We start from the raw sequence: 14,492 nt of genomic DNA, 5'->3' as shown, positions 1-14,492 counted from the left end.
TGACAAAGCTGGATTTCCCAGGTTCTGATCAAAACTATTATTATTGTTTGTTCCTATTAAAATGGTTAGTTTGAGTCTTTTAAATATGTTAGGTTAATTGGATAATTATAAATTCTCTGTATTGTGTATTTACGGCTAAACTCTGGGAAAGCATCTTTTTTAAATAGAATTTTGGTTCATTTCTTTATCTTTTGTAAGATAATCACCTATGTAAATATTATTAGTGACAAGAATGAACAGTAAATAAAATGAGACACCAGATATTTCTATAAATTATTTAGACATCAAATAGCGTTAATTATTTGGCTTTTATCCTTTAAATTATTTTTTGAAGAATAATTAAAGGACTCCACCATATCTCCAATTTTTTTACCTACAGAATTGAGGTGGGATGGAATGTCAAACTCCATGTGGATAGATGTTCAATAAATGATCATGACGCAAAATATATTTCAATAAAATAATATAGCAGTATTATTTTTACTTGGCATTTTAAGGTTAATAAAATATTTGTTTATTTCATTTCAATAGATTCAGAGGGTAAAGGTGCAGTTTTGTTATATGGATATATTGTATAATGGTGAAGTCTAGGCTTTTGGTATATCCATCACCTGAATAGTATACATTGTACCCAATAGATAATTTTTCATCCCTCTGCTCCTCCCACCCTCCCACCTAGAGAATCTCCAGTGTCTATTATTCCATTCTGTATGACCATGCATACCCATAGCAATCTCCCACTTATATAAGTAAGAACATGCAGTATTTGATTTTCCATTCCTGATTTACTTCGCTTAGGATAATGACCTTCAGTTCCATCCAAGTTGCTGCAAAAGACATTATTTCATTTTTTTTTTTAATGATTGAGTAGTAGTCCATGGTATACATATACCACATTTTCTTTATCCACTCATCAGCTGGACACTTAATTCCCTTTCTTTGCTGTTGTGATTTCTGCTGTGATAAACATGAGTGCAGGTATCTTTTTGATATAATAACTTCTCTTCCTTTGGGAAGAGAAGTAGTGGGATTGCTGGATCAAATAGTAGGTCTACTTTTAGTTCTTTGAGAAATCTCTCTGCTGTTTTCTGGACAGGTTGTAATAATTTGCATTCCCACAAACAGTGTATAAGCATTCCCTTTTTACTACATCCATACCAATATCCATTATTTTTTGACTTTCTAATAATGACCATTCTAACTGGAGTAAAGTATCTCATTGTGGCTTTAATTTGGATTTCTGTGATTGGTGATGTTGAGCTTCTTGTTTGTTTTTAGAGGCAAAATCTCACTCTCTGGCCCAGGCTGGAGTGCAGTGGCCCAATTGTAGCTCAGTGTAGCCTTAAACTCCTGGGCTCAAGTGATCTTCCTGCCTCAGCCTCCCCAATAGCTGGGACTACAGGAAGGTAGCCACCCTGCCCACCTAGTTTTTAAAATTTCTCATAGAAATGGGGTCTCACTATGTTGCTCAGGCTGGTCTTGAACTCCTGGACTCAAGCAATCCTCCTGCCTCAGCCTCCCGAACTGTTGGGATTATAGGCGTGAGCCACCATGCCCAGCCTGAGCAGTTTTTAATATGTTTATTGGCCATTTATATATCTTCTTTTGAAAAATGTCTATTCATGTCATTTGCCCACTTTTTAAGTAGGCTTATTTGTTTTTTTCTTGCTGAGTTATTTGAGGTCCTTATAGACTCTGGATATTAGTTCGTTGTCAGATGCATAGTTTGCAAATATTTGCTCTCATTCAGTAAGTTGTCTTTGTTGATTATTTCTTTTGCTGTGCGGAAGCTTTTTATTTTAATTAAGTCCCATTTATTTATTTTTATTTTTGTTGCATTAGCTTTTGGGATCTTTGTCATAAATTCTTTGCCTAGGCCAGTTTCCAGAAGAGGTTTTCCTAGATATTCTTCTAGAATTTTTATGGTTTTAGGTCTTACGTTCAAGTCTTTAATCCATCTTGAGTTAATTTTGTATATGGTGAGAGATAGGGATCCAATTTCATTCTTCTGCATATGGCTTTCTGATTGTCCCAGCACCATTTATTGAATAGGATGTCCTTTCCCAGGGTATGTTTTTGTCTGCTTTGTCAAAGGTCAGTTGGTTCTAGGTATATGGCTTTAAGGTTTATAAAATATTTTAAATATGCATTTGTGTAATATCTGTGACATAATATTACTGAATCATTATAGCAAAACAGCAGGGAGGATATTCTCTTTATATCCATCTTATATTTTGAAAAGCAAATAGGTTAAGGGACTCATCAAAGTTTACAGAGCTGTTTATTGAAAAAGCCAGAAAAAGAACTGAACCATTCTGACTTGTACATTATGCTTTATTTTCTTTGACACATTCTTTACGTAATATTTAAGAATAAAGTATTATGATCACAATTGAAAAAATTAAAATGAGAAATTATAGTCATCACAAAAATCATGATTACAGATAATGGACCAAACTCATAGGGATTTATAGATTGATAATTAGTTATCCTTAATTTTGATATATGCAATGCTAAAAATTTTAGGCCAGAAAATTCAAAAATTATCTATAAATTAGTTGTAGTTACAAATAATTATATAAAAATATTCTCCTTTGGTGGTTTTTATTATCTTTCTCTTTCTCTCTGTCCCCTTCTCAATTTTTTTAATGAATATATATTTATTTTTTAACTCAACATATCATTTGCATATATTCCTACTAATGAGAAATCATGGCTTAAGTTTATATCCAGGCAATTGCAGTAGTGGTAGAATTTTTATTCAATGTGTTTGATTTACAGGATTTTAAACTTCAGTGGCATTACTCTTCGGCTAAATACTTTTGTCGTTTGCAATCTACCTTTTCTCGCTGTGAAATTAGCTTCCTCATAAGAAGTGTTGTATCCCAATTATACAGTTTGTTTTCCAGTGAGTCTTCTTAAAATTATGAGCAATGCTTTTCATAATTTGATGTTTGATTTCCTGTAATCCTGTCTCATTTGTGACACGATATTTTAATAGTATTGGTGTTTTTAAGTTTTTGTTTTTCTGAAAAATCATTTAAAAAAGTTATAGAGATATCTTAATAATTTCTGTGCAGTATTTTATCAGATCATTTAAAATAACATTTTTAAATTTAAGTGTATATCTTATTATGACTCACATGAAACCTGTTTTCAAAGATACACAAATAAAGAGGCTGTTAAGTGTTTTTTCAAGCTACTGAAAAAAAAATAAAAAGAGAGGCTGTGTCCACATGTTTGAGGATATATTTTGAGCTGATTAACTTTTAGATCTGTGTCACTTGTGTGTAGGTGTGTTTATGTGATTGTCCCTGGTTGGGGAGGGAACTGGTACTACTGGGTGGTATTTTCCCCCAGAGGGAATAAACTGATGAATAGTTTTAGTATGATGTAAAAGTAGTTGCAGCTCTGTGTTACTAGGATTTTAGTTCAAACATTTCACTGAGCGTGAAGTCAGCTAAACCAAATTATAATGATGATAATAATAATACCACTAAACAATGCACAAAAGACAGATTTTCCAGATTTTGAAAAGAGATTAAAAGCAGTAGAAATATTGCTTACTTGGTTTAAATGTTTGAAATTGTCAATATCTGCCTGCTTTTGACAGAGAATGAAAATTTCATGTGTTACTTATTATAATCTTTTAAAATATATTGACTCTAGAAATGTTTACCATTAATTATTATCTAACCTTGGTGGGAAAACTTTTCTCCATATTGAGTCTCTGTCAACTTTTACTATATAATTATATAATTTTTTATGAGTATCAATATCTAATCTTTTTTCTACTGAGTATCATATAAATAAAATTATAAATCATAAAAGAATGCTTTGTCCAACTGATCTTCATTTTAGGAAATGAAGTATAGAATGATGGCCTGTGTGAAAAGTCTTGAATATTTAGAAACTGGATAGACGTATAGTTGGATGAATGGCTGTATGGGGAGGATGAGATGGATGTACAAATATATGGACAGATAGTTATTGATCTACCCACGCATAGGATCTACCGATGCACAGGAAAGGGTAGAGTGGGAACGTAAGAAAGCTCCCCCTTAGATTTTTGAGGAGCGTGGAGAAAGTAATATGAATATTTTTGAATGTCAGTTTTCAAAGTTGAAAGGGAATGGAATGGAAAGTATTTGACAGTGCTTAAAGAATATGTCTCTACAAATGAAAAAAAGACCCATAATACATAACAAAAATTCTGTCAATTGATGATGTGTATTTTTTTTTTCATGGTATGTAATAACTAACTTTCAGTGTTGCACTTTCTCGGTAGACCTGGCCCAGTTGGCTAAGATGTTTGGTGGCTTTAAGGTGATAGTACTGTGAGTCCAAGTTGTTTCCTGCCAGGACCTTGAGTCAAGTCACTCAGCCATGGTCCTCTTCTATGGTCCTTCATAATGGACAACCTCCATTGTCAGAAGCTCCCCAGCTGACTCTGTGTTGGAGAATATGTGCTGTGTAGTTCAGTATATAAGAATATGCTGCTAATGATGAACACATTCCCTGACAAGCACTGCAAGCCCAATCACGATTTATTCTGTGAGCTATCTTCATTCCAACAACTTTAAAGATGTCCCAAAATATTTCCTCTCTCTTTAGTTTTTGCCTGTCCTTGTTCTCTCTCCCTCTCTCCCCTCCTCCCTCCCCCTGCCTTCTCTTCACACCTCTAATAATATCAGATTAAATGTTCCCATTGGATTGGAATTGGATGACAAACATCTGAGGATATAACTAGTGTCATATGCTTTTAATTTTATAATATGATTTTGAATTTTAAAAACTCTTACAGTGAAACAGGTCTGACTATGTATTTGATGTCCAGATAAAATGTGACCACCTTAAACTGGAAAAATATCTTGAAAGTTTTGAAGAAGAAAAGATGAAGAAAAGATAAAACGTGATAAAAGAGGAAGGAAGTAGAAGGTGTTAAACTTTAGTAAATATAGCTGCAGTAAAAACAGACATTAGGAATTAGATCAACAAACGAATGGCTCTACTATAGGCATGAAGTGCTTTAAAAGCGGCAATAAGGAAATGTAGCTTCTTTGTGACAATTTTCAGTGAATACTTAAAAACTGTACCTAACTTCTTCGGTTTTTGATATTTATTTGTCTGACCTACTTAATTGCTCTTGAAGTCTCCTGATTTCATTTAAACTGTACTCTGATGTTTCAATATGATAATTCAGGCTTTATCTAGAACCAAGTGTTTGTGTGTTCCACTAAAAGATAATCAACTCATAAAGTATTATTAAGATAATATAAAAAAATTGTGTTTTCCTTTATCTTATGGATCACTAATAATTCTTAACATTGAGTAATATATTCACTGTAAATATTCACACAGATTTATATCAGCTTTTCCCAAACTGTTTCATATAATTCAGATAACCCACAACTCACATGTTCCACATGACATTAATAAGTATTCCAAAAAACAGGCTCTTTTGTTAAATTGGTTTGCAAAATGTTTCATATGCTATGTATCTTCCTCTTAGAGTTTTACAGAGTCCATTTGCATATTAATGGCTCTGAGAGGCCTTTCAATAATATAATAATACCAATGATGCTGTTAAACCAAATCTATTTCCTAAACAGTTTGAGAAATGCCAAAATATGTACAGTGAATTACATGGCTGAATTTATTAATGGAAAATGTTACACTGTTATAGCAATTAAGGTATAACCTAATACCACAAACAGGCTTTCCTCACTCTTACAAATGTCCCTTTATTTGATAAAGATTTATATGGTCATGTCCTAAACTTTACAAATATAGACGGGAAACTAGATTATTAATAAAATAAGCGTTTCCCCATATGAATGAAACTTTTCTGTACTTTTAATCTCTTTCTTTCCCTTTTGCTTTTTCCTTAATCTTTTAGCTCCATTGCCAAAAATACCTTTCTGAATCTTGATGCAGCCCATCACTGCTTGGGAAAAAGCTTTATTCATGTCAGTCTACTTCTGCCTACTTTCCAGCTTCGCCCTTCAGCTCTCTCTGGTTACCATGCCTTTCCTGCAATATCCTAGCCTTCTGAGTTCTTTCTTCAGGAAGCTCCTCTTTCTATACTGTGTTCAGCCCAAACCTGCTCTCTGTTTTCTCATATACGACAGGAAATGCAAACGTGTGCCAAAATGTAAATAACATTCCCCTTCTGGGCCATATTGACATTTTAATATGGAACGATTCTAGCATTGCACAGGACTGAATCTTGTGCAGTGTGATGCCAGCCCCCCACATGTGGATGCTCCTTATTCAGTTTCACAAGTCCATATGGAGTCCTCTGGCAGACTGGAGGAGGGTTGGATAGCTCTTGGTCTACCGGTCTACCTGGTCCTACACATTGAGCTTTCAGGAGTGACTGATGAAGAAGATACAAAACGCCAGCATCTTTAATTTGAGAAACTACACCAGCACCAAATACAGCTTCTTTGTATTAATTCACATGGAAACCCATCTTTTCTTTGATGTGCAAATAGTAACCTTAATGGCCTTGCGTAACATGTCTTTCATGTATGTTATCTGCTGGCATATGTTTTTCAAGCATTGGCAATTTCAATTTAGCCACCACTTATTTTCGTTCTTCTCCTACCCCTGGGCCATTCTATATTCTACTGTCTGTCACCAAAGCGCCCCTGGGGATATTGTCTACATATTTGATTGGTCTCAAAGATGTTTGCCTAAACAGTAAGCCGGTGCCTGTCTTTGCCCACAGGGGTGCGTCTTGACAGAGTACGTGGAGGTCGGCAGAAGTATAAGCGCAGAATAGATGCGGAGAACAGCCCGTACCTGAACCCTCAGCTGGTTCAGCCAGCCAAAAAGCCATGTAAGTACAGCAGATGTGTCTGGCTTCCCAGAACATGAAACCCTCCCAGTTGGCTCTATGTACATCAGCTTTGGCATGCCCATCCGTACTGACTCCAAGGAGACTTCTCTTTGTTGGAGAACAGTGACTCTATTCCCAAAGATTGTCTGTGAGGAGCAACAGCAACTCAGCTAATTATCTTTTTTTTTTTTTTCTTTTAGAGATGTTTGTGGTTTTCTCTCCCCAGCCTTTTTTCACCTAGTCATTGTGTGGGAGCATAAGCATTTTAATGCATAGCTTATATAGTGTGAATTTTACATATACTAGTTATCTTTATTTGCAGAGGTACATAAAATGGATCATACTATGATCATTAGTTCATTGGAGCTGTTAGTCTCAGATTTCACAAGAAAGTGAGTTTTGTAGTTTTCACTAAGTAAATGAGTTTGACTGCTCAACCTCCCAATGAAAATACATTAGGGGCCTCATTAATTTGGAGCTATAGAAGGTTAACACACTAGCTAGCAATAGATTAAAGCAAGAATGGGCCCTACTAATAACAAGCATAGGTTGCTGGTTCCATCTGAGATGCCCTTATAGGCATTATGAATTGTTTTTAAAGAGCCCATGGTTTTATGATGCCAGGTTGCAATTTGAAAGGATGACTGGTACATTGCTAAAATGCAAGCCCCATTCTCTTTGTCATTAACTAAAAAGAGCTGGAATATAGATTGAGGCAGTAACTGTATCCCATTTTCTGAAAAATCAGTTAATAGTTGTGCAACAGAGCTAGCATTTTAGGATGTTTATGCATAGGATTCCTACTGAGCACTGAGAAGTGCTTTGGTGAAAACAATTCTCACATTCAGCTGTCTTTGTCTAAGAAGACACAACCAACACTCACCGTAGGAAGTTGCCTCTATAGCACGTCCAGAAAAGGCCTGGGTAAGTTTTGATCCGCTTTCAAGGGAAGAGAAAGTGTCCACTTCTAATTCAGATTCTCCAGGAGGGGTCACTGCTGTGCATCATACATGTGAGCATATGGGAATCTGTTAAATAAATAAAACAGACCCTGAACTGTAAATGAAAGGACATTTTAGCTATGTCAAAGGAAAAACAACCAGTTTTACATAAAATTAAAGCTTAAGTGAACATATGGCATAGTTTCCTTTTGCCTTTCCAAAAAACATTATGTTGATTATACCTTCAACTGTCCAATCTGGCATCTTCTCCTCAGTCTGCATAAGCTGTTTGGCATTCTGGAAATACAATCCAGGGCTGCATTAAGCAGATTTTGCACATTATAATAAAAAACTTTCTGATAATACAATAAAATGCAATAAACACTAATGCTTAATTTCATTAGAGGTTTAGTTTTTCTGAATTCAATAATATACAGACTGCCCATTTCTCATTTATTATATACAAACATTGACTGAAACCATTGATAATTTCCTGTACTGAAAGAAAAATGAACGCCAGCCCATTGGTAAGTTGACATAATAGAGAAACACCTATGGTTTTCTTTGTACACCTGAGATATTGGGAACTGGCTTGTCAAGTACCTTTAAGAAGATTACAGCAATTTCAGTGAGCTCCATTTGTCTGAGATAAAGAGGACTCCTGATAAATCATTACTCATTATCTAAAGGCCTCTGTGTTAATTTTCCTTAGTCCATCCAATTAGTATGTTTTTGTAACAAACATTTATAAAACTTAATTTTCAGATCCTGTCAGATAAGTGTCAAGAGACTGTGCCTGGGATTTGCCGAGAAAGTGGCTGGGGAGATTTCTGGACCCTGACTGATTGTGTACTACAAAGGCCCAAGAATGGAAATTGGGTTCTATTGATTCTAATTAGGGAAACATTAAATAAGATTTACCTAGAAACTGTGCTGCCGGCTGTTCCATTTTCTGAATTAGGGGAATTTCTAAGCTTCAACCAAATTTCTCTGAACCCCCAAGTCAAGTATCTGTTGACTTGGGTTAAAACTAGTACCTTTTCCCTGTACTAAAAAAAAATTAGAATCATGATTTCTTCCAGCTACAATTTTGTGCCCTTTATTATTGCATTTTCTTCTAATCCTGAGAATCTAGTGATTGCTGACAGGTTTTCTTGCATTGTCAGAGCAATGAAAGTTGAAACTTTCCCAAGCATAACTAAAAATACAGGGTGTTGTTTCTGTAGCATATATGAGAAACAAATGTCATTCTTTGCAGATCCTGCAAATTAAAAAGAATCTGTTTAATTTCTCATTCCTTTTTTCTAGAAAATATGGTATTTGGGACTACTCCAAAATCTGCATATTTAATTTGATGGTAATCGAATACTGCTGCCAATAACTGGTTATCTGTTGACTATTTGAAATAAATATAATTAATATGGCAGCCATATTAGTAAATTTTAAAAATTTTATGTCAGAAAAAGTGTTAATTATAGCTTGGATAAGTCTCATTATTTTGTGAAAGGAGACTAAAAGAATGCTATATTCCAAGTTATGTGAAGCCTTTTCATTTTAGGTTAAAAAAGTTAAAGACTTGGAGTGAAAGGCAAATGGTCTGGGAAACACAGTGGAAACTTTGGCTTTGTTCACAAACAATCCCATATAATGCCTTGGTTTTCTACAGTAATACTACATAGAATATTTAAATATGGGGGTTTATTCTTACCCATTTGTATTTTCTCATTTAGAAGAAAGTATAAAATCTAAAGCTTCATATAGAAATTGAAAATAGGGCCACCAAGAAAAAAATCATTCTGTTAGCAAGGCTTTACAACCCCTTCCATAAAGTCTCACATGCCCCTGAGCAATAAAACACATCTGATGTGATGCTCTCCATTTGTCTCTAGTGTTTATTTTATGAAGGATTTTAAAAACATACATCACAAATTTCAGACAGATAAATCTGAACCAGAGAATGAACTAAGGACAACCGATGAAAATAGAGGATTAAAGAATTAGACACTCAGAAGAGAAAATACTGTGAAATTTAAGTAGGAGTTATTTTTATGGAAACTGATAGTAGCTATATGTGGAAGGTTGACTGGGTGTGTGGGGAGGGGGAGAAAAGAAAGAAACTCCTATTTAATGCATCCCACGGAGATAGAGTTATATAGTCAGTAACTCACCCAGGCAGAAGGGCTCTGACCTGTGCTCTTCTTTAAAGGAATTAAGACTATTAATGACTTTCATGCCCATTATGACTATGGGTATTAGTAGTTCTTTGCCTCCCACATTATGGTCTATATTTCAGTGGTTTGCTGTGGGTTTTTTATTGTAAAACTGTTGTGTACTATTTAATCTACTTCCCCAAATCCCACTTAAGAATCAAAGAACAAACCCAGAAAGCATCTAACTTCTCTTATCTGTTTGCTATAAAAATTTTCACTACAAGACAGATGCTTCATTCCAGCAAAAGCAGATAGAGCAAAGAAAGGCATGCATTCTGTTACGACTGCAGTGGCTTATTTCTTGCTATGAGTTTTCCTGATCACTGTTTAATATACATATACTAAACCATAAATGGAATATTTGGGGCTTATTGTAGGCTATTTGAGTTATTTTTCAGAACACAAAATACATTAGGGTTTATAAAAGAGGGATGATACTACTAGTGATCTTGTAGTGCTCTGGTCTGATCCTGCAGATAACAAGATTGTCTCACATTTGTTGGTGGCTGAACCGGAGAAGATCTATGCCATGCCTGACCCTACTGTCCCCGACAGCGACATCAAAGCCCTCACTACACTGTGTGACTTGGCCGACAGAGAGTTGGTGGTGATCATTGGATGGGCAAAGCATATTCCAGGTACATTTTCTGAACAGAAAAAGAAAAGGTTGCAATTAATGTCCTAGGTTATGTATGCAGATTTGGGCAAATTCAACATTTTCTCATTAGGTTTTTTGAAAGTCTCTACGTTTGTTTTTAATCACACTTAATTCAGAATTTTGCTGATCCTAATGGAATCATAGACCTTTATATATTTGTACTACCTTGAGCTCTTGTTATTTTTTCATATATAAAGGTCCTATTGCCAATGTAAGATAACAAGAATATAACTTTTAAAAACATTCCTTTATGCTGTTTAAAATTCTGAACTTTTTCTTAAGGAAATACTTCTACTTTTTCTTTTCACTTTAAAAAATGTTTTTGTCAACAGTGGTCTAATGTACTTTTTTCCATTTAAGAATCACTCCTTTCATTGATCATGGTGGCTAGTTATATTGAATTGTTATTCAAATATTACTTTCACAAGCTTTGCTTTGGTTTACAATTAGATATTTATCATGAATTTATATATAACTTAAAAATAAATGTTAAACTGATATGATAAGTTTTCTCATACAGTAACTTAAAGTTAATATTTTAAAATATTCTATTACTTTTTTTTCTTAACCCATCCTGTAATAGTAAACATATACTTGATGGTAAGTTTTGAGAATTTTAGTATTTGAATTATTGAATTGCTTCAATTGCTTGAATTATTTTTTTATTTGTTTGAACTTTGGTTTTCAAATAGTTTATAAGCAAGTTTTTGAATGATGAGCGGTATTTTTCTGGTACAGTTAACTTATTTCTGTCTCCTTAAACTAGTTTGTCTTTATGCTTTGAATGCTACAGTAATTTCTTTAATCAAATTGATGGAAGTCCCTTTCCCAGCCCACACTGAAACCAATTTATTGGTCATGATACGCCAGCTATGTTGCTAACAGTCGTAACGAACTGTCAGGCTATATCGCAGTGAAGCTAATTTGAAGTCATTAGGTGTGCAGCGTTCAGGCGACAATTTGTTACAGTGGTTAGCAACACAGCTGACATTTCTGAATGGCTTTGTTCGTTTCAGTTCTAGATGAGGCCAAGCAAATTGTAAACTAATTTAAACATCACTCTGTATTATACCAGCTACTTTGTCTTACACTGTTTGCTAATAAAGCCCCTAAATTAAGTCAAAACTAGTTAAATAGGTGAGCTTGAGTGTATTCCTTAGAAGACACCTACGCAAGGATTACTACATCTAAAAGGAGAATGAGAATTTGATCGTGCGATAGTTGATATTGCATTTGGACTGTAACTACATCTCTATGACTTTTAGAAAAATATTTTTTAGAAGGGTTTTACTGAAAGCTGTTAAGGCATTTTGGTAATTATGGCAGTGGGAACAGCCAGAATTGCTTCAACAGGATGTGAAAACTTATTTGGAAGGAAAGTGTTATTGAAGGGTTTTAGAGCAGAAAGAAAGAAAACTAACATTTGTTGAAGTGTCCAAAGACAATCGATATATATCATTTATATTAATATAGTGTATCATTATATATGTTTACATATATGCATATGTATACACACATATTTAAAATATCATTATTATAGCCCAGGGTTTCTCAGCTGTGAATCTATTGATATTTGGGATTAGATTTGGACTTCGTTGTGGTGAGGAGGGGGTGTCCAGTTCATTGTAGGACGTTTAGCAGAACCTTGGCCTCAACCCACTGCATGCCAGTAGCACCCCTGAGTTGTGACAAACAAAACTGTCTTCAGACATTGCCAGATGTCCTCAGGGAGGCAAAATCAAGCCAGCCTCACCCTCCTCCTCACAATTGAGAACCATTGTTTTAACCCAGGAATCAGGTATTATTATCCTCAATTCAAAGACAGGGAGATTTGAGACAGAGAGATAAAAACACTTGCAAAAGTTCGCAAATGTATTCGGCACCTTCAAAACATACATTCAGCATTACTTCCTAGAGTAGAATTGGGATATTTTAGTCACCGGTTAATTGCATTTGATTGAAAGAACTATTTCAAAACGATAATGATGATAGTATCATTGTTATTAACAACAACAGCGTGAAAGGCTATGTCACTATGATTCCAAACCACCCATCATTGCAGAGAATTCTGCTCAACTTCTCCCTGATTTAAAATATTTGTTAAGCCGATATTTTGATATCATACAGACATGCCATAATAAAGACCAATAAAAGTCAACAGTTCTTTCCAAGGCTTCTGGTAAAGAAAGTTAATAATAAATTTGCAGGTCCATTTGTGCATCTAAGTAGAAATGTCAGCTCACGAAGGAACTTGTCACAGTGAAGGAGCTCTAGTGACTTTTGTAAAGATGGTAACTTTAAATAACTATGAGTAATACCATTTCCAGTGGTGGAAACAATTACTATACGATTATGTGTTCAGTCTTAAGCTGAGGCTTAGAACTGGTGGGGACTGACGTTATTCTCTCTCCATAGCAAATGCCAGAGGAGTTCACTGTGGAGTGATGATTCACAGCTCTGATTTTCATGAGACCCGAGGGTGTTTTAAATGATTGCACGGAGTATCTTGGCTTTTCAGAGAGGGATTAGCAAAATAAGAATTAACTGAAATTTAAAAAAATAATTTTTTAATAATACCTGTGCCATACAGTGTTTTGAGATAGAAGGAGAAGGTACTGCAATATCAAGTGTGCTGGCCTAGCCTGGGTTCAGGGAGGTTGGGCAGTGCAGGACCACACAGCAGCTCTGTGGGGCACTGAATAGGCAAGTAAAGGCAAAGAGAAAGTAAAGATCAAAGTCACATTTCTGCCTCGATAAAAAGTAAAACCATATTCTTGATAACATGAACCAGTCTTGATAACTAGGGCCAGAGCCGGAATTAAAGCCAAATCAAAACTGAAATTTCACTTGTCTTAGTCTTAACTTTAAAACTCTTTGTTTCTGTAAAGCTTATGTTAAAATTTAAGTGAAATTTTTTTCCAGTATACTAAAATTTAAACCTCTGTTATCTTCATGTTGTTCTCAGTGTATGTAATCACACACACACACACACATTTTAAATTTAGTTTAGCATCTAAGATAAGATCAGTAGCTTTTCTGCACTGCTTCAAACGTACTTTTGTACACTTGCTTTTGCTATATAAAAAAGTGAAGAATTCAACAAAAGAAAACATTGAAAAAATACTTATGGGGTGGGTTTTTTTTTTTATCAGTAAATAGAATTAGTTGACTTACATTAATAAATCATATAAATGGGAAAGTGTGTTGTTATGAAACATGACCATACTTTATCTATAGAAGAAAAAAGATCACAAGGGCTTTAGAAAATGCTTGACTTTAGTTGGAGGAGCATAAGGGCACAAGAACAGATGATGGTGCCCTAATGGCCCTTTTTAAGAATGACAGGGCCCAGCCATTAGCATCCTTTTATATCCTTGGAAATTGCTCATGCCTCGCTTTTCTGGTTCCTATCTGCCTGACTCTTTTTTATTTCTCTTTCAATTTCGTCCGCGCTCGGATAAGCGCATGCTAACACAATATGATTGAGCTGTAAAATGGAACGCTGTCGCCTCTAATCTCTTTTATGTAGATACGGAGGTACTGCACACTCCACTTCATTCTCTCTCCATTGTTGGCCTTTTTTAGAATTGGTTGCCAAGTAATGGAGGCCCCGTCAAATATTAGAGCTAGGTTTCACAGGGTGTGATAAGACAATTATCAGCCCAACAGTCAGATCTATTATTGTTCTTTGTGGTTGATTAAAATATTATTATGTACCGTAGCTTTGTTAGCAAAACGTAGAATGTGCTTAGTCAGACGGTGCTTAAAAAAGCATAACCCATATTAGCTGACCTATATAAGTGGCTTAAATATATTTATGGATCTTGCTAGACAACTTA

At 34.9% G+C, this 14,492-nt stretch overlaps 1 protein-coding gene across 4 annotated transcripts in view; it reads left to right on the top strand.

Moving 5' to 3' along the window:
* The window catches only part of ESRRG (estrogen-related receptor gamma), a 562,217-nt gene that overhangs the window by 496,675 nt on the left and 51,050 nt on the right, over positions 1 to 14,492 (top strand). For all 4 annotated transcript variants that reach the window (XM_012664914.1, XM_012664913.1, XM_012664915.1 and 1 more), the window contains 2 exons: positions 6,734 to 6,844; positions 10,472 to 10,633. In XM_012664914.1, the coding sequence (XP_012520368.1) occupies positions 6,734 to 6,844; positions 10,472 to 10,633 (273 nt within the window). The remainder of the gene's footprint in view (positions 1 to 6,733; positions 6,845 to 10,471; positions 10,634 to 14,492) is intronic.

The sequence above is a fragment of the Propithecus coquereli genome, unplaced genomic scaffold, assembly GCF_000956105.1.
Source record: "Propithecus coquereli isolate 6110/MARCELLA unplaced genomic scaffold, Pcoq_1.0 Scaffold94, whole genome shotgun sequence".
Taxonomy (NCBI): domain Eukaryota; kingdom Metazoa; phylum Chordata; class Mammalia; order Primates; family Indriidae; genus Propithecus; species Propithecus coquereli.
The sequence above is the reverse complement of the archived record's forward strand: the minus strand, read 5'-3'. Positions and strand labels throughout refer to the sequence as shown.